Here is an 18,817-nt window from a genome sequence, read left to right on the forward strand (position 1 = left end):
ATTAAAAACTGTTGACCCAAATTTCATTAAACATATATATATATATATATATATATATATATATATATATATATATATACTATAAACAGATCATAATAACAAACATTCATTTTTATGAACGTATAAAAAGATATATAATATATACATATATCCTAGAACATATTACATCCTGAAGACACCAAATTTGCTTTCTGGTATTGAAGTATTCAAACAGGCAGCTAGACTGAGCCCAAGCACTGTCCTAGTATCGACTGGATCGATTACTCCATCATCCCATAATCTTTAAAAATATTATCCTTTTATAGTATAACTTTTTTATTATAAATCTTTTGTATATGTTTTTCTTTTTTTCATTCTTATTTATTTATGTAACATTAAAAATACTTATAGATTACCTAGCGCTCGAGTAGTATGGACTACCTTCTTCCTCAAATTTTTTGATAATTGGTTCTTTAATTTTATTTTCTTCTTCTTTCGTCAGCTATAATATGAAGTGTAAGTAAAATCTATATGCCTAAGTAAAACAAACGTAATAATTGAAATGTTACCTCTTTGCCTTCTCGAAGACGTTGATCTCTTGTAATGTGAGCTATTACACTGGCCGCTTGTTCTCCTCCCATAACAGAGATTCTAGCATTTGGCCAAGAATATAAAAAGCGTGGAGAATAAGAACGCCCACACATGCCTATTTAACATCCATCAAACAGAAATGCTAAGTTAAAGATTTTTTTCTCGCACATGTTTACATATGCATACATTGATAGTATTATAAACAAAATTACCATAATTTCCAGCACCGTAAGAACCTCCAATTAACACGGTAATTTTGGGGACTTTTGCACACGCTACCGCGTTTACCATTTTTGCACCATTTTTAGCAATACCTCCTTCTTCCGCATCTTTACCCACCATGAATCCTGGATTATAAATATATGAATATATGTATTAATAACAAAAAAAAAAAATAAGGTGTAAATTAAATTCAAATTAACACTAGACATCTAATTTTTCAATGATTAACCTGTAATATTTTGTAAAAACACAAGAGGTATTTTTCTTTGTGCACATAACTGTATAAAATGTGTTCCTTTCAATGCGCTTTCAGAGAAGAGTACACCATTATTTGCAACGATCCCTACCGGATAACCATAAATTTTAGCAAATCCAGTTACCAATGTCTCCCCGTACAATGCTTTAAATTCGCTAAATCTTGAACCATCAACAATTCTTGCTATGACTTCTCGTATATCAAAAGGTCGTTTTAAATTTGTACCAACTATACCATAAAGCTCATCAACAGGATGTACTGGTATTTCTACTTTTGTATCAATCTTAACATCCATGGGAGGCATACGATTTAGATTTTTAACAACTCGTCGCGCTAGAATCAAAGCATGAGTATCATCGACAGCATAATGATCTGACACTCCAGACTTTCTGAAATTTTAAGATTACAAAACGTAAAGTTATAACTAAATTAATATGCATATAACGTGTTTGCATTTCAATTACCGACAATGTAGAGCTGCTCCTCCTAAATCTTCTGACGTAATCTCTTCCCCTGTAGATGCTTTTACTAAAGGTGGACCAGCCAAAAATATAGTGCCCTGATTTCCGACAATAATATTTTCATCTGCCATTGCAGGAATATATGCACCACCTAATTTAATAAATCAAATAATAACAAATATTTAATAATCAAATGATAAGTGAATCAAATGATAAATGAATCAAACCTGCTGTGCAGCTTCCCATCACAACAGCAATTTGTGCAATTCCCATAGAACTCATATTTGCTTGATTATAAAAATTCCTTCCAAAATGCATTTTATCGGCAAACAAGTCGGATTGATAAGGTAAATTTGCTCCACCACTGTCAACCAGATATATACAAGGTAATCTATTTTCTTCTGCAATTTCTTGAGCACGTAATTGCTTTTTAACTGTAATTGGATAATAAGTACCACCTTTTACCGTCGCGTCATTTGCTACTATTAAACAGTCGTTCCTGTAGAAATATTTATCAATCATTAAGGAGTATAATAATCTCAATGTATTATTAAATTGTAAATGTTTCAGTTACCCTTCTACTCGGCCGATTCCAGTTATTATTCCGCCAGCTGGTATCTCTTCTTTTCCATACATCTGGTACCCTGCTAATTGTGAAAATTCTAGAAAAGGAGAACCCTTATCTAGAAGTATATTGATACGGTCCCTGGGTAATAATTTTCCCTTGCTTAAATGTCTATCTATGGCTTTACGTCCCCCACCCTCTACTATCTTTTCTACAATAGATTTTAGTTCGTCTACAAGTATTTTCATTTGTAGATAATTTTCCTAAAATTTGGTAAATACTTTTATATCAAATTAACATATCATTATATATTATTTCTGCAAATATTACAAAAACTTTCCCATATTCTTCAATAATATATATTTATCTTATAGATTATACCATATCAAAATCAAAATTCATTGATTATATCGAAATTAACAAATCTTCTAAAAAATCTTCTAATTTTATAAAGAAAAGAATTATGATAATCAGTATTACTATCAGTATACATTTCTAACCGTATATTCAAAGAAAATAAACGTAATTTCATTTTTACTAAAATAAATACTTAATATTATTCTTACTTGAAAAGTAGACGATTTTGTATCTTGTGGTGTACCAATAACAGGTACATCATCGTGATAACTTCTCATAAAACATCTAAGATGTCGTACAAAAAAAGCACCTCTTCGTAACATTATTTAAAAAGAAGATCGATAGAATATTGTTGAATTAAAACAAATAACTTACAATCGCCATCAACAAGTATTTCAATAACGTAAACTATGACGTCATCTTCTTAATGATACAATACAATGAAAGATTACAAAATAAGAAAATACATGTGATGTAAATAAAAACGCAAGAATTTCGAAGAAAACGAAGATATAAATGATAAGATATAAAATATAAAATTTAAAGTTCAGAATCCTCTTATAACTTTTGTATCATTTACTACATTACCGACTCGTTGGAAACAGATTGTAGCGCTTGTACCGACGCATTCATTCTGTTATATAATTATTCAATAATTAATGAACGACTAACATTAAATTCAGCTTCATTAGCTTGACAATGTTTACATTGAAGTTAGCAAAAAGCAATACATCATAAGCAACATAAATTATATATGTAGGCGTATAGAACTTTTTTACTTGGTTATTAACGATTTAATATTATAATGAAACATACACGTTCGTTCAATAATCATGATATTGATATAATGAGAAGAACAAAAAATAACAAACAACGATTTATTTAGTTTCAATTCTTTCTACGTATAATAAAAAGAATGGGAATTATTATTTATTAATAATTAATAAGTACGCTTGACTATTCTTTTTCTTTCTATTTTTTCTCTGTTTTTATTTTCTCTGTTCATATATATATATAGCTCTATTGATAATAATTTTTTTAATCATTGATTCAGCAGATTTATATTTTATCAATATTTATTACAACTTTGAAAGAATGAAGTTTACTGTATTTTTCTGAATTTACGTAAAGCAGTGTGGGTGTAAGGTCATATTATTGATTACTAATATCGATGTTTCACGCGTAAGTAAGCTTAGATTCTAATTTTAAATGAAGTTTTAAAAAACTATGTCAGATGGCAGTAAACGTTAAAGGCGTTTACATACGCAGTATCTAATACTGTGTATATCATTATGAAGTGATAATTCGAAGGAAACGAGACAAAGCAGTAGAGTGACAGGTACGAAAGAGTGTCGTAGTACTTAAAGGTCTATAAAAAGGAATAAGAAAGCAACTGTTTCACGAGAAGCACGTAGACTTTAACTGTATAAAAATGCCGGATTTATCTAGTATATCCCATTATCCATTAAAGGTAAATATAATGTGTATTAAGAATCGTATAAAAGTATTTTCTATTCCAGTAATTCTTAAATATTTTTCTAAATCTCTTATATAGCAACATAGTAATTATTATCGTCATAAATATTTCATTTCATCGTTATCATATTTGTTGCCATGAAGTCATCCTATATTACTTGTCATATCATGCCATAGGCTTATTATGTTATCTTTGTATGTGTATATATGTGAGGTATCCCTTTTCTTTTTTATTGTATATAAGTAATAACGAATATATATGTATATATATATATGTTTTTTTATTTTATAACGACAAATATTTTATATCGACATTATGTGTTATTATAAAATATTTGTAATTCATTGCATTGATCAATATATATACGTGTATGTGTGTATGTGTGTTATGTGATTTTGTTATATAAGATAAAAATATGATACGATTACATGAGTTGTTTTACAAGTTTTTTATTAACTGTAATGTTTCTCTATCGCTAGATGAAAGCAAGAATTTTCAAGCATTTCTATACTTCTTTTAGGTAATTTTTGCGATTCATCTGGTTCTTGTAACATGGTAATTACAAATTTAATATTATTTCTATATCTTATATTATTTCTTACGTTATACTTTAAGTTAATATAAAAATAATGGATTTAAGTAGTTAAGGATAATATGGAATACTTTTTAATAGGGGTATTCAAGGATACTGGTGCCCAAAATCTGTAATGATGTATAATTTATTATTTTTTATTTGCTTACTTTGGGCTGTGCACAATATTGAATCCGATGAACCATTACAATTTGTAAGTTGTTATAAGCAAAAAATAGTTGCGATCGATATGCAGTATCAATAACTTTATACAAGCTAAAACCTCATTTTTATCTTTATAGGCTCTTTTCATAAACGTTTTGTCAATATTTTTTGACATAGTGACTCTATCCGTTTACTATCCAATTGGTCTATCATGTAAGTATGTTCAGACAGTCGTATACGTGACTAATGGACGACATATAAAAATTACAAATTGTTTATTATCCTGCCCAAGCAGAAGATGTATCTGATCGCACCAACTTGTAGATGCGTCTGAGAAGTTTAGTGCAGCGTTTATGATAATAAACCTGATCGTGCGTGTTGTCACGAGTATATATCTGTTGCGGATAGGACAAGCAAGAGGTGGAAGTCTTGCTACGATGTTTACACCCTGTCCTGCCATGGGTCAGTAATCCATAGGATACAGATGTGCACTTGGTAGCCTTGTATTGCTTCTACAACTTTCTGCTTTAAGTATGTGCATGATGAATGCTTTATTTTTACGTAAAGTATCGTTTATTGTGATTATTTGTTTGTGAACACTTTGTTTTCGTTTGTGGTATTTTATAGTCAATGATTACGCTTGAATAATTTGCTATTATTTTTATATGCTTCTGTATTATGGATTATGTTTCGAACTTCGCTTTTTGTAAGCAAACATCACTATAATTTTAAGATATAATATGACAGAAATATATCATTTACATTACAGGTATAACTCGACAAGATTACGAGGACATATCCCATCCGATACCTCAAAATTCTGATTTCGTTGGAATTTAGATTATTTTGATGGTACATATTGTAAGAATTTATAATGTTCAATCTTGGATGTTTTTTTTTCTTTTTTTTTTTTTTTTTGTTTTTCTTTCTTGCGGACAGATCATTTAACTTAAGCTTATACAATGACACGAATCTCACATGACATATTTTCATTATTTCTTCTTTTACAAAATGACGAACAAACGGAGACGTAATCGAATATTATCAAAGATACATACCAGTGCGAACATAATCGATCAGATTTTAAATAGAAGAGTAGTGCCAATTCGTATTTTAACGAATGAAATATTTCGATGTTTCATAAAATTCCATTCTTTACGTCGATCCGTTAATAATAATAACCAATATCGGTACAACATACGTTTATTGTTTCTTATCATAATCATTTGTTACGTGCATGCATATGATCTAACCTAAACAAGTAATATTGTTAAATCGCGTTAAATGTTTCGATTGATTGTATATGAAATACTCCGTAATTATCACATACTTATGTATATATGATAAATTATATATATATACAAACAGATTTAATATATTATACTTATAGATCTATTCTGTACGACTACTTTTATCTGCAATTTGCAAATAAAATTCTTTACAACAATGTAACAGAACGTTGAGAAAAATGATTCCTATCGCGCACGCTTATCTTTGAAAATGAATGAAGATAAAAGGAAAAAAGAAAAAGAAAAACGAAACGAAAAAGAGAACGGTAAAGGTGGGGGGGGGGGAATATAAAAAAGAACATAAGTACCTACCTAACATACATACAACGTCCATACGTACACACGTATATACATATACATAATTCTACATCGGACGATAGAAATTTGAACGTAGCGCTGACCAAACGATGGCGTTTAAGCGTCGGCCGATAGAGGTCACTAGGATCGAGGTATAAAATCGCCGTCCGTGAAGCGATTTCCTTCAGTAGTGTGCGTGACCGTACCGGGAGGAGGGTGGCTCCGCGCGCGGCCGCACCGCGAAACCGTGCCCACTCGCCTCGACCACGGACATCCACGCTCGTTTTCTCGTATTGTGAAAACATGGCGGCCAGTGACGACGAGCCGATGCATCTCTACGAGGTCTTTCAAAATTGCTTCAACAAGATCGCCAACAAGCAACCCGGTGAGTTTCGCCGTCCGCGAACTTGTACTATCCCCCTCCTCGATCCCCCTCGTTACCCCTCCCTCCCTCCCACCCTCCATCTCCCTCTCAGTGCTCGCTCACCCGCCTGCCGACTTCCCCCTCTCACCTTCCTATTTCCCTTACTCGTCGTCCCTTGTTAGGCGAGAGACGAACCTTCGTTCATCTCCTCGACGTCGTTGTCGTCGTTGTCGTCGTCGTCATCGTTGTCGTTGTCGGCAATGGCAACGGCAACGGTAGCTGTTGTTGCTGTTGATTCGTGTTGATTGTATCTCATGCTTGAATGAGAAACGATACTAACAATGATCTCTCTCGCTTTTTGCTTTGCTTTGCTTTCTGTCTGACTGTCCGTCCGTCTGCTTATCTGTCTATTTGTCGATCCATCTATCTATCTATTCGTCGCTCTCATTCTCTCGTTCATCTCGCTCGAATCGAAAGAATCGTGCGCCGTTCTGTCTTGTTTCTCCACGCGCGCGTCGGACGTAGAGAGACGAGCGGCGTTCTTCGTCGTCGTCGTCGTCGTCGTCGTCGTCGTCGTCGTCGAAAAAAAAAATGTATCTTCTTTTTCTTCGTTTCTTGTTTTTTTTCTTTTTTTTTTTTTTTTTTAAATTTCTTATCCCTTCGCTTTCTTCGTCTGCTTCTTTATCTTTCCGTCTCTCTATCTCTCTGTGTCTGTATCTCTGTCTCTCTTTCTCTCTCTCCCTCTCGTTGCGTCGTCGCTCGATCGAGCTCTCTTCCCCTCCTCTCTCTCTCTCTCTCTCTCTCTCTCTCTCTTCGTCGATCTCTCGCGCGTCGGACGATCTCGTCTCTCAGTTTACTCTAGAGGAGAGTCGACCGTCGTGTTTTGGTTCTCTCGACTGTCAGTGCCCTGGACGGTGCTGCCACGTCGAAGAATCGAACTAAAAGAGCTGGAGAGCATCGTTCTATTTTCTTCCTTTTTTTCTTCTTCTTCTTCTTCTTCTTATTCTTATTCATCTTATTTTCCATCCATTTCATTTGATTTCCCACGAATACAGGAACGTTATGCCTTACCATAGAATATACTACTTCTCCTTTTTTCATCAAGTTTCCAATTAAAAAGATAACAAATCGAATTAGATAGATGATTTTTTATCATATACATCGAAAACGATCGTTCGATCCTCTTATACGATCGTAGATCAATTTTTACAAGAATAGAAAACATTGTTTGCATTCGTCGACAAAAATTATCTTCGTCGTCGTCGTCGTCGTCGTCGTCTTCGTTTCTTTTTTTTTCTTTTTTTTTTTTCTTTTTTCTTTTTTTCTTTCGTCGCCACGTGCCTCTTCGACAGCGAAACGTTCGAATCGTTAGAGTTTAATCGTTCGGACTTAATGTAAGAGCCCATAAATCCGAGCCTTTTCTCGGCAGTCATCGCGGGGGAAGGGAATCCGGCCTCCACGTTGTTTTCTTCCTTTATTTTTCCCTTTTCATACACCTGCCAGAGGAGCAGCTCGAAAGCGATGCGCCGCGTCGTGCGTTGCCTCCAAAAGGGGTTCTCAACTTCCTCTCTCTCTCTCTCTCTCTCTCTCTCTCTCTCTCTCTCTCTGTCTCTGTCTCTGTGTGTGTGTGTGTGTGTGTCTGTTTCTATCTGTTTCTGTCTGTATCTTTTCAACGTCTTATACATTCGTTTATGTATTACAACATTCAAATACTCATTTTACGAGTATCATTGTAAAATGAGTATTTGTCTCTGTCTCTCTCTCTCTCTCTCTCTCTCTCTCTCTCTGTCTGTCTGTCTTTTTCTCTTTCTGTTTCTCTTTCTGTTTCTCTTTCTCTTTCTCTTTCTCTTCAACGTCTTAATATATTCGTTTATACGTTACAAGATTCGAACAATCATTTTACAAGAAATATTTTTCTTACATTTCGCATGCAATCGTCCAATCACGAGATTTTATATTCAATGCACATAAAATATAATTGTAAATATCTTTATAAAATATATTTCTATATCTTTCATTCCACGCTCTCTAATTCGTTAGAAATCATTTGTAGATATTCGTGATTTGTAGATACTTCCATATCCTTCGTTCTTTACTCTTTAATTCGTTATATATTGATTGTTGATATTTGTGGTTTTCTTTCTTTTTTTTTTTTTCTTTTTTTTTTCTATTTCTTTTTTACATTGCTCGTCGTAATAATAGCAACACTAACAAATTTTCTTTAATGGTATTTTTTATAATATATATATTTGTATATAATTAATTTATCGATTCGATAAAGTTTTCGTATTCTTCGATGTTCGTTGATCGAAACGAAATTTTTAAATGTATATCGATTGAAGTAAAAAAAAAAAAAAAAAAAAAAAAAAATCGTGTAAAAATGATTTTTATATTGAATCAATAAAATCATTAGATTTCTTCGTTACGAGGAATAAGTCACGTTCTATTATGAGAAATTCGTTATTACGAAATAACAAATGTAATTTATCGAAATAACAAATGTAGTTATCGTTAATCATTCGTGTATTAAAACGAGCGTATAAAAATTATGGCGTTTCGATGGTTCTCCTTAGGACGCTTATGGAAGTTTGCATCGTAGAGGAGATAGTCGGTTAACCAAGACTAGTATGTTTGTTTGCTTTGAGACGCTGTTTAGGAAACGATGCGTACTACACTTCGTAAGCTAAGTTAAGCGCGGAAGAGCAACATCGAAACCACAAAATCGTTTCGAGACGTTCTGCCTTTCCTTTAGATAGTTCAAAGATGCATATCGAATAATACGGGCTCTTAAATCTATGTATGTATCGACGTTTTATATATATATATGTATGTATGTATGTATGTATGTATGTATGTATGTATGTATGTATGTATGTATGTATGTATGTATGTATGTATGTATGTATGTATGTATGTATGCATGTATAACTTGCTCTATAAATCTTTATTGTGTTCGAAATTATCAAAGTAATTTAATTTTAAATAAATATAAAATAATTACATTTATTTTTTCTTTTTGTCATATCAATCTTCTATTGTTATATCAATTATATATTATCTATTTAAATAATATATGATAGTACCATTATTTATATTTATATATATGTATGTATGTATGTATGTATGTATGTATGTATATACATGTATAATATAATATATATATTTATATTTATATATATACTTAATTTAATAATTACTTAAAATATATATACAGACATAATGTATGTGTGCACGCGTGTCTGTAGAAAAGGGGGGAGTCAAGAGATAAAGAAGGAATTTTACTCCGTTATAAGTCATATATATATATATATATATATATATATATATATATATATATATATATATATATACACGACTTATGAACAATGAAAAATTGTTAAGTAAAGCTGATTATTCACCTTCTGTGTAAAAACGCGATATATAATCTTAAAATTTTCTCGCATCGTTCATCACATTAAAAACGATGTGAAAAGAATCGACTACGTATATGTATCTACGCATGTGTATATATGTTGGAAAAGAATTTGTTTCTTTCTCTTTTCTTCTTCTCTCTCTCTCTCTCTCTCTATTTTTTCTTTTTTTTTTATCGGCTACGCCTTATCGATCCTTCGTAAAATCGTCAGCGTTTCTCGTGATACGCGTGATCGATCCGCGGAGCAGTATTTTATCAGATACGAAGTGTACACACACATACACACTGTCACGGTCGAAGCCAATCAAACGATAAGCGTCTCATTGTCTACTCGAATTTCATAATTAACTTTCGCGAAGGTTTCGAGATAGTACCGCAAAGTTATAATAATAATTTAACGTACGCGTGATACCTTTGAATATTGAATAGTCGAGCAAATATTTCTTCGTGCAAATTTTCTTATAATAATTTGAAGTAGATAACGATCTATATATTGTTATTACGTCAAATTTACATACATACATACATACACACAATACATATATATATATATATATATATATATATATATAAAATAAGAAAATCATTTACATCGATAAGTATCACGAGCCAAGATATTTTTTTTTCTTTCATTTCTTTTTTCTTTTCTTTTCCTTTTGTTTTCGAGAACACAAGTAATAATAGTTCTCATCGAACGAACGAACGAATTCGATCGATGAGCCAAATCGGAAATTGGAATATATCATCGAGAAGAAGAGACACGTCGATGAAATATACAGTTTAACGAAGCCACGCGTAATTCATTCGGCTTCGGGTTTCGCCAATAGATATGTATATCGGAAAACGTCGCGCGTACCCTATGTGTGATACAACAAGCGTCCACGTACAAATTCGACCTTTCCGATATTATGAATTATGCATACGCGGTTGATATTTATTTTCCGGAAAATTAATTATTTTTATTTTTCTCGCCGGTAGCGCGGCGAGGATGCGCTAATCCAAATGACCGGGGCGGCACGATTTCGATCGAACGGATTCTCTCTCTCTCTCTCTCTCTCTCTCTCTCTCTCTCTCTTTCTCTGTCTTCCTCTCTCTTTCTCTATCCTTTTCGCTCATAAATATTTATCTCCGTTAACGAACCATTCGCGAAAGACCTATGCACTTTTTATTTTTTCATTCGTTCGTTCATTCGTTCGTTCGTTCGTTCAATGGCTCGCTCGCTCGCGAGAATCACTGATCAAGTCCGATAAAATCTGTGAGACTTTGAAAATTTTTCTCTTAAACGAGTTGAGTCGATCTATCGATCGACGTTTCGACCGATTCCAATTTTCCTATTTTCCGAGTAGGAAGAACGTGTGAACTATAAATCTCGATCGCTAAAAAGAGGGGAGATGTGAGTAGAAGGGTGAGGGAAAGGAGGAGGAAGAGGAGAAGGAGGAGTAACTTTCACGTACACTTGCCAAAGTGGGATCGCTTCTGGATTTGGCCGCGAGTAGTACCTACAACGTTCCTATTTGCATAACAATATGGATCGCTTTTATTTGCATTTCTATTCATAGGCTTCTTTCGTTTTCCTTTATTTTTTCTTTCTTTTTTTTTTTCGTTACTTTTTTCTTTCTTTCTTTCTTTCTTTTTTTTTTATTCCTTTTCCCTATATCTACCCCTTCTCTTCCTACCCATCCGCTTCTCTTGCCCGTACTTGCGTTTGTTCGGTGAACAAGTAAAGAATCGACGTAACTTTCTCTCGTCGGAGCTAAGAAGAAAGGATAAAAAGTAAAAGATTGTCGTTCGGGGTCCGATAGACAGACCCCACGCTGCCACAACGACGGACTTTTCGAAACTCCCCTTCCGTACTGAACGAGAGAGCTTCGAAGGAGCATAAACGAGCTCCAGACATAACACTCGTGACTTGGCTCCCTCTCTCTCTCTTTCTTTCTCTCTCTTTCTCTCTCTCTCTCCCCTCTCTCCGTTTTCTCTTCCATCCGTCCTTCTTTCTCCGAAGAATTATCGAGGGAGTGTCACCGTGATGCACCTGCCTCTTGCTCTCTCTCTCTCTCTCTCTCTTTTTCTTATGCCTCTCCTTTTCCTCGTACTCGCGCCTCTCCTCTCTCTCTCTCTCTTTCTCTCTCTCTCTCTCTCTCTCTCTTTCTTTCTCTCTCTGTCTCTGTCTTTCTTACACTCGCCTTGGCTCGCGAACATCGTATCCGATCGCAGTGGTGCATATCGAAGAACCAACCATGCACATAACGTATGGGTCAAAGATATGCATTACCGCGGTTACCACAGAGACATCTTCGATTCCTTTTGAGAATTTCCTCCAGGAAGCATGTAAATCATGAGGATTTCGTGGACCAACGTGATTCGGATCGAGAGAATCGAAGAGATTGGAGAATGGAGATTTGTTTTCGTATTTTTTTTGCTTGCTTGCTTGCTTGCTTGCTTGCTTGCTTGCTTGCTTGTTTGTTTGTTTGTCTTTTTTCCTCTGCTTTTGCTTTATTCCAATTTACTCTCTCTCTCTCTCTCTTTCTCATTCGTTCGTTCGTTCGTTCGTTCGTTCGTTCGTTCGTTCGTTTGTTCGTTCGTTCGTTCGTTCGTTCGTTCGTTCGTTCGTTCGTTCGTTCGTTCGTTCGTTCGTTCGTTCGTTCGTTCGTTCGTTCGTTCGTTCGTTCGTTCGTTCGTTCGTTCGTTCGTTCGTTCGTTCGTTCGTTCGTTCGTTCGTTCTTTGAAATCCAAAGTGCGTTCAGTGTACGTACGCACAGGGAATATCGAGGCCGAGCATAATCTACGTTTATAGGAGGGGCCCGATGAGCATCTGCTTCTACCCCTCTCGCCCTCGTAGCTGCCATCCCTCGACGCCCTCTACCCCTCTTAAACCTTCCTCTTTCTCTTTCTCTTCCTCGACGAGCATCCTCCCACCTTCGGTGCGATCTCTCTCTCTCTCTCTCTCTCTCTCTTTCTCTCTCTCTTTCTCTCTCTCTCTTTCTCTCTCTGTCTCTGTCTGTCTCTTTTTCTGTCTCTCTTTCTGTGTGTGCCTTTCTATCTCTTTCACTCATCTTCCCTACAAATACTCACGCGTGCGCTCTCCTACGCTCTTGTCGATAGATCACGTAGCTTTCCGCTTAAACACAAAGCATTATCTCGACTATTACTACTGTCTCAACGTAATAACAACCTTGCATTAACCGGTCGCGATCCTACATTGAATTAGATACCGTCTAATTCATAGGGTCGACCCAAGATTTTTTTTTTTTTTCCCCTTTATTTAATCTTTTCTATTACCTAGGAATCCATAGGAGCTACGAACTCTCCATCTAATATCCTTCCTATTTGATCTTTGAATTTTTATTATCTCATTATGTTTTCTTCTTCTTCTTCTTTTTCTTCTTCTCTTTATTCTTCTTCTATTTCTTCATTTTCTTCTATTTTTTGTAATCTTATTTCGTAAACAAGAAAAAAACAGTAATATATAATACAAGAAAATTTTTTTAACTCATAATAAATTTATTAAATTCTGAATAAATTAAAAAATTATAATGAAATTATTAATAATTGCTCATCGTTTCCTTGATAAACTTTACGATATGAAAGTTTGTACGAGACGTTGTAGGAAAAAATAAAAAAGAGAAAAAGATCGAAATCGTAATGATAAGGACGAGAAAAGCACGTGCTTTCTACTTCTTTTCGATTCTTCGTAATCGTCGTCGTCGTCGTCGTCGTCGTCGTCGTCGTCGTCGTCGTCGTCGTCGTCGTCGTCGTCATCGTCGTCATCGTCGTCGTCGTCATCGTCGTCGTCGCCATCGTCGTCGTCGTCGTCGTCGTCGTCATTGGTGTATGTACGCAGCGGCCCGTTAAGAGCAATTTGCGGAAAGGAAATGAAAGAAAAATGAATAACATTCGAAGGCTTTTTACGCGAAGAACACGCGACCGCCGGACGAGAATTCCTGACTAATGCAAGTCCCTCGTTACCGAACGGCGCACGCCATTCGCTTCGCTCCCGTTATGGTCGATATGAATTTGCCACAGTGCGAAACACCACCGACTATTTTGCTTCCTTCTCTCTATCTTTAGGTATCTTTCTTTATTTTCCATTCTCTCTCTTTCTTTCTGTCTCTCTTTTTATTATATAGTTCTCTTTTCTCCCACTCAACTTTTCTCTCTCTCTCTTTCTCTCTCTTTTTCCCTCCTTTCTTTTCTTTCTCTCTCGATAAATTCGCGATGCTCTGTAGAGAAGAGCAAAAGTCCATTAGCCGAAGTAGAAGTGGGTTACGGAAAGCGCAAAACCGAGTAAAAAGAATACCGATGAGTATTCTTGGCTCGCCTTGTATAGCGAGAAGGTTCGAGCTCGTTTTTCGAGAGTCGTAGAGAATCGAACGTGAATAAAAGTATTCGTGAATTATGAAAAAAATTTCTTACGAGGATTAATAGTTCTATCGATTTACAAAGGTAGCTCGGAAAGAGAAAGAAAAAGAAAGAAAGAGAGAGAAAGAGAGAGAAATGTGTGTGTGTGTGTGTGTGTGTGTGTGTGTGTGTTAAGATCTCAAAAACATCGATTCTCGTAGCGAAAACGTTCTTCCTCTTCTTTTTGAAAACTTTTCGTTATACGAAGTTTCTTCTTTCTTGCGAGAAAGGATCGAATAACATCGAAAGGAAGAGAGAAGGAATACCTATCGTCCTAGAGAGCCTCGGTGTCTCTCTTAGCAGCCTGACTGAAAGTACCACCCTACGAGGCACCGTATCCTGGCACGGTATCCCCTTGCGTTACATTGGCGTAGCCTAAGAAATTCTCATCGAACAACTATCCTTTTATACTTAGATATATATATATATATACACATGCACTTTACTTGAGATCTACGAAGATTGTTTTCTTAATCTCCTTGATCCTACTTCGAAACCAATCGATGTCATTTCGTTTCGTCAATTCTTTTCTTATTTACTTTCTTCGTACATCGTTGAACAAAATGAAACAGAAAAAAGAAAAAAAAAAAAAAGAAATAAGTAGAAATAAATGAATGAGAAAAAGAGAAGAACCGCCAAGAATGATAGAAGAGAACACTTTGAAACATCCGTTCGTCCGTAAGTCGATCTTGAAACTCTCGTCGTCATCGAGATAGAGAGATCGAGTTACGTTCGAGCAAGTACGCTTTGATGTAAAGTGTCATACAGACCACCCATGCTGCGAAGGCGTACGAGAAGCCTTACACACGTCGCGTTTACTATCCACTCAACGTAATTCATTGACTGACAGCAAAACGTTCAACGAATCTGTTAAGAATTTCTTTTCTTTCTCTTTTCTTTTCTTTTCTACTTTCTCTCTCTCTCTCTCTCTCTCTCTCTCTCTCTCTCTCTCTCTCTCTCTCTCTCTCTCTCTCTTTATCTTTCTTTCTTTCTATCTTTCTATCTCTCTTTCTCTTTCTCATTTTTGATTACACGAGAAAAATTTGTCGATAGTTTATGATAATAACACAAAAACACAGAGATGCACATACACAGACAGAAAGACACGATCCACACATACATACGTACGTATTTATCGGACGACGCAACACAAATGGGGAGAAAGATTTTCGTCGTGTCGTTTTCAGGCACGCGACAAAAATTATAGGACCACCTGTAAAGCACCGATCGGGTAAGCTTCGGACGCATGTGCGCGAGTAACGCAACGCACGTATGTATGTATGTATGTATGTATATATATATATATACGTACGTACGACGATGGCACACGTGCGAGTTACTCTCTCTTTTTCTCTCTGTTTCTCTCTCTTTTCCTTCTCTTTCTTCTTCTGACACCGACCTGCGTCACGTTCCAAATAGACATCTGGCCAGATTTCCTTAAGTTTGGTCCACGCGTGCGCCGCGTACATAGGTACACGTGTACGTATACATTTACGCGCGAGTACTGGTGTTGCGCACGCATTTGGGTTCTGGCGCCGTTCGAAAGAGGGGCTCTGATTTTTTGGCAGGTGCCACTGTCCTCGGGCCAACGTCACCTTACGATGCTATGCTTTCAACGACCCCGCTTCTAACAGCTAGCACGCTTCACGGAATTTCCCAGGAACGTCGATTCTAATCGAACTAACGCAACAGGCCATGCTACTCCTTCTCTATACCTACTACCAACAGTCACACGTGCTTTCCTTTGCTAACGCTTTATCGACGGATATTATATAGAAATATATATTGTGTATGTATATATACATATATATTTATCGTACGTTTTGCTATCTGTCAATAAGTTATGTTGACAGGATAATAATAAGAGATATATGTATATATATGTTATCCTGTAATGTGTATATATATGTACTATTCTTATATATATATATACATATTATATGTGTAATATTTAAATTATATAAATTATTTAAAATATTAAAAAATAATCGAATATATATATAAATAAATTTATATATTATATTTAATATATATATTACTATTTTCTCAACGTAATTGTATACATATATATATATATATATATATATATATATATACGACAAATTCCTTTTTATTCCCGGTTTTTCAATCTCCTTAACATACGTTTTATAAAATTCTTTGAAATGTATAATAATGGAAAATTATTAATCTTTTAATCAGTTAATAGGTAATCTTATTTTTTCATTAAATATTTTTCGATTGATTAACACGTGTATTTAAGATATGCATTTAATTTATTCTAATTATATGTGAATTGTTACAAACGAAAGACAGGAAGCTTTAAATAAATTATCTTGTTCGTATTTTAAACATTATATCGGAATAATATCTAAATATCACATATCAGTCGAATGTTTTATTTAAATGATTGTACGTTCAATCACTCGTTATCATTTACATTACGATTCCTCGTTCTTATCGTTCTTATGATAATGATTTTAAATACTTACGATATGATTTTAAAGTGAATAAATTTGAAAAGTAATATCGATGATCATTCTCGTGCAAAGAAATCGTATGGATGATTCTACACATTCCAAAACAGAGCAGAAAACACGGATAATAAAAATACTCCGATAAGATTGTCGTCTCTTAAGTACGCGTTCCTTTATTTTTTCTTTTTCTTTTTTTTTTTTCGAACATTAATTTTTTCCTCAAATAATCGGTTAAAGATAACGGAAATGTTTACCTTCCTTTCGTAGTGCAAAGTCGAATCGTCGCGGAAGGAAAAATGGCGTCTAAAGCGCGAGCACAGGGTCACCTGTTGAACGTGTATCCTCGGGCTATAGAGAAGCCTTCATCTCCAACCTTTTCGAACCTTTCCTTGTCCTGTTTCTCTCTTGGTAGCTTTACTTTGTAGAAAACGTGAATGAAAATATTTCTAGCGGGATCATCGTACGCTTGAAAACGAAAATAAAGAGAGAAAAGAAATTAAAGGAAAAGAACAAAAATATAGACAGAGATAGACGATCTTCGATCACTCTCGATGGCACGTGTTCTTCATTCTCTTTTTTAATATAGATTCGATGCGTAAATCGGACGTTTTCACCGATCACGGAATCGAACCGTTGTACTTTTACTCGGTCGAACTTCGTTCGATGCTGTCCTCGATTCTGGACATGGAAGAAAATTGCATGTATTCCTCACCTCGGGCCATCTTAATATCCAACTCTTATATGTCTGTAGATTACGTCGAGACATTTTATTTTATTATATCTTATCGATCCGTTTTATATAATGTTTACGTACATATACGTGTTATCTGTAAAGCAATGGTACCGTATTCACGAATAACACAATTTATAAAATGATATTTATAGGAAAATAATCTCGTATAAAGTCTCGTCAAATTCATAACGAATTTATAATTCATATACGAAAGGTATAGATTAATTTCATTTATTCATACATAATCGATTAATTTTCATTCGATGAATCATCGATTAATATATATGTATATTGATTAACATAAAGAAACATTGAATCTTAATGTTTTGATGATGATATAAATATCGATGAAAATAACGAATGATATTTGGAACGAATAATTACGATTAGTAATTTTGCGATGTTAAATGAAAAATTACTAATTCATATTGATCATGTACGATGGGTATCAATGATTTGAATTGATATATTATAACAATTCGATAGAAATTTATCGTAAATATTAAAGAAAAATGATAAGAAGTCTAAAGTTGGCCGTCACTGGAGCCCCCGTGATCCGCGCCACTGTCCTGCAGTGGGCCCCTTCTAGGGTAACACGAAGGGGGGCACCGGCAACGACAGCTGCTGCTGCTGCTGCTGCTGCACCTTCCCCTTCTCCACCTACTTCTCTCTCTCTCTCTCTCTCTCTCTCTCTCTCACCACCCTCTTCTCCCGCAGGGCCCCTCGGCACGCCGGCATCCCCACCATGGGGACCCATGGTCGCGTGGCAGCCAGCCTTCTCCACAAAATACACCTTCGCTCCTTCCGTTTACTACTCCCGAACGACTCAACGGACGATCCACCCCTCCTTTATTCCCTCCCTCCTTCCTCCCTCTCTCACTCTTCTTTTCTATCATTCTCTCACTACTCAGTTCGTCCATCGTCCGTGGCGCTCATACCTCGACTGAATCATCATCGAGCTTTTTCCTTCGTTTACCCATCTATGCTCCTCATTCCCCCTCATCCTTCCCCGCCTATCTCCTCCCAAATCACTACTTATTTCCTTCCTTCGTTATTGTTCACAATCTTCTTTTCATATTCTGAACTTACGGAGGTGCGCTTTCGCGCGTTCTTTCGTATCAAGCCTCGATATATCGCTCGTGTTTCCCATTGTGCCGGCTGAAAGAACTAACGGTTTCTGGTTCTTTCTCCCTCTCTCTCTCTCTC

At 35.3% G+C, this 18,817-nt stretch overlaps 3 protein-coding genes across 7 annotated transcripts in view; 2 read left to right on the forward strand and 1 right to left on the reverse strand.

Annotated features, from left to right (window-relative positions):
• Window positions 1-50: 50 nt before the first annotated feature.
• LOC122632458 (methylcrotonoyl-CoA carboxylase beta chain, mitochondrial) lies at window positions 51-2,957 on the reverse strand. Of its 3 annotated transcripts, none has more exons than XM_043819240.1 (9): window positions 2,641-2,957; window positions 2,084-2,337; window positions 1,737-2,008; window positions 1,513-1,660; window positions 1,022-1,437; window positions 783-917; window positions 549-685; window positions 396-481; window positions 51-280 (listed from the first exon to the last, which is right to left on the reverse strand). In XM_043819240.1, the coding sequence occupies exons 1-9, from the start codon at window positions 2,752-2,754 to the stop codon at window positions 163-165; spliced, it is 1,680 nt and encodes a 559-aa protein (XP_043675175.1). In that variant the 5' UTR covers window positions 2,755-2,957; the 3' UTR covers window positions 51-162. The 3 variants fall into 3 exon arrangements, with proteins under 3 accessions (XP_043675175.1, XP_043675178.1, XP_043675177.1); XM_043819243.1 differs by having other exon boundaries at window positions 52-280; window positions 2,084-2,156; window positions 2,641-2,775; XM_043819242.1 differs by having other exon boundaries at window positions 53-280; window positions 2,084-2,171; window positions 2,641-2,779.
• A 721-nt stretch (window positions 2,958-3,678) lies between these two features.
• On the forward strand, window positions 3,679-6,096 carry LOC122632463 (type-1 angiotensin II receptor-associated protein). 2 transcript variants are annotated; one of them, XR_006327874.1, is made up of 6 exons: window positions 3,679-3,902; window positions 4,429-4,463; window positions 4,582-4,693; window positions 4,782-4,857; window positions 4,969-5,175; window positions 5,414-6,096. XR_006327874.1 is itself a non-coding variant. In XM_043819251.1 (6 exons), the coding sequence occupies exons 1-6, from the start codon at window positions 3,864-3,866 to the stop codon at window positions 5,482-5,484; spliced, it is 471 nt and encodes a 156-aa protein (XP_043675186.1). In that variant the 5' UTR covers window positions 3,682-3,863; the 3' UTR covers window positions 5,485-6,096. The 2 variants fall into 2 exon arrangements, 1 of the variants encoding a protein (XP_043675186.1); XM_043819251.1 differs by having other exon boundaries at window positions 3,682-3,902; window positions 4,969-5,106.
• Window positions 6,097-6,322: 226 nt separating this feature from the next.
• Window positions 6,323-18,817, forward strand: part of LOC122632546 (transcription factor 12-like) — a 168,211-nt gene continuing 155,716 nt past the window's right edge. The window contains exon 1 of one of the 2 annotated variants that reach the window (XM_043819466.1): window positions 6,323-6,615. In XM_043819466.1, coding sequence (XP_043675401.1) covers window positions 6,534-6,615 — 82 coding nt within the window. In that variant the 5' untranslated portion in view covers window positions 6,323-6,533. The remainder of the gene's footprint in view (window positions 6,616-18,817) is intronic. The other variant, XM_043819467.1, reaches the window with a different exon arrangement.

This window comes from Vespula pensylvanica, chromosome 10 (assembly GCF_014466175.1).
Source record: "Vespula pensylvanica isolate Volc-1 chromosome 10, ASM1446617v1, whole genome shotgun sequence".
Lineage (NCBI taxonomy): Eukaryota > Metazoa > Arthropoda > Insecta > Hymenoptera > Vespidae > Vespula > Vespula pensylvanica.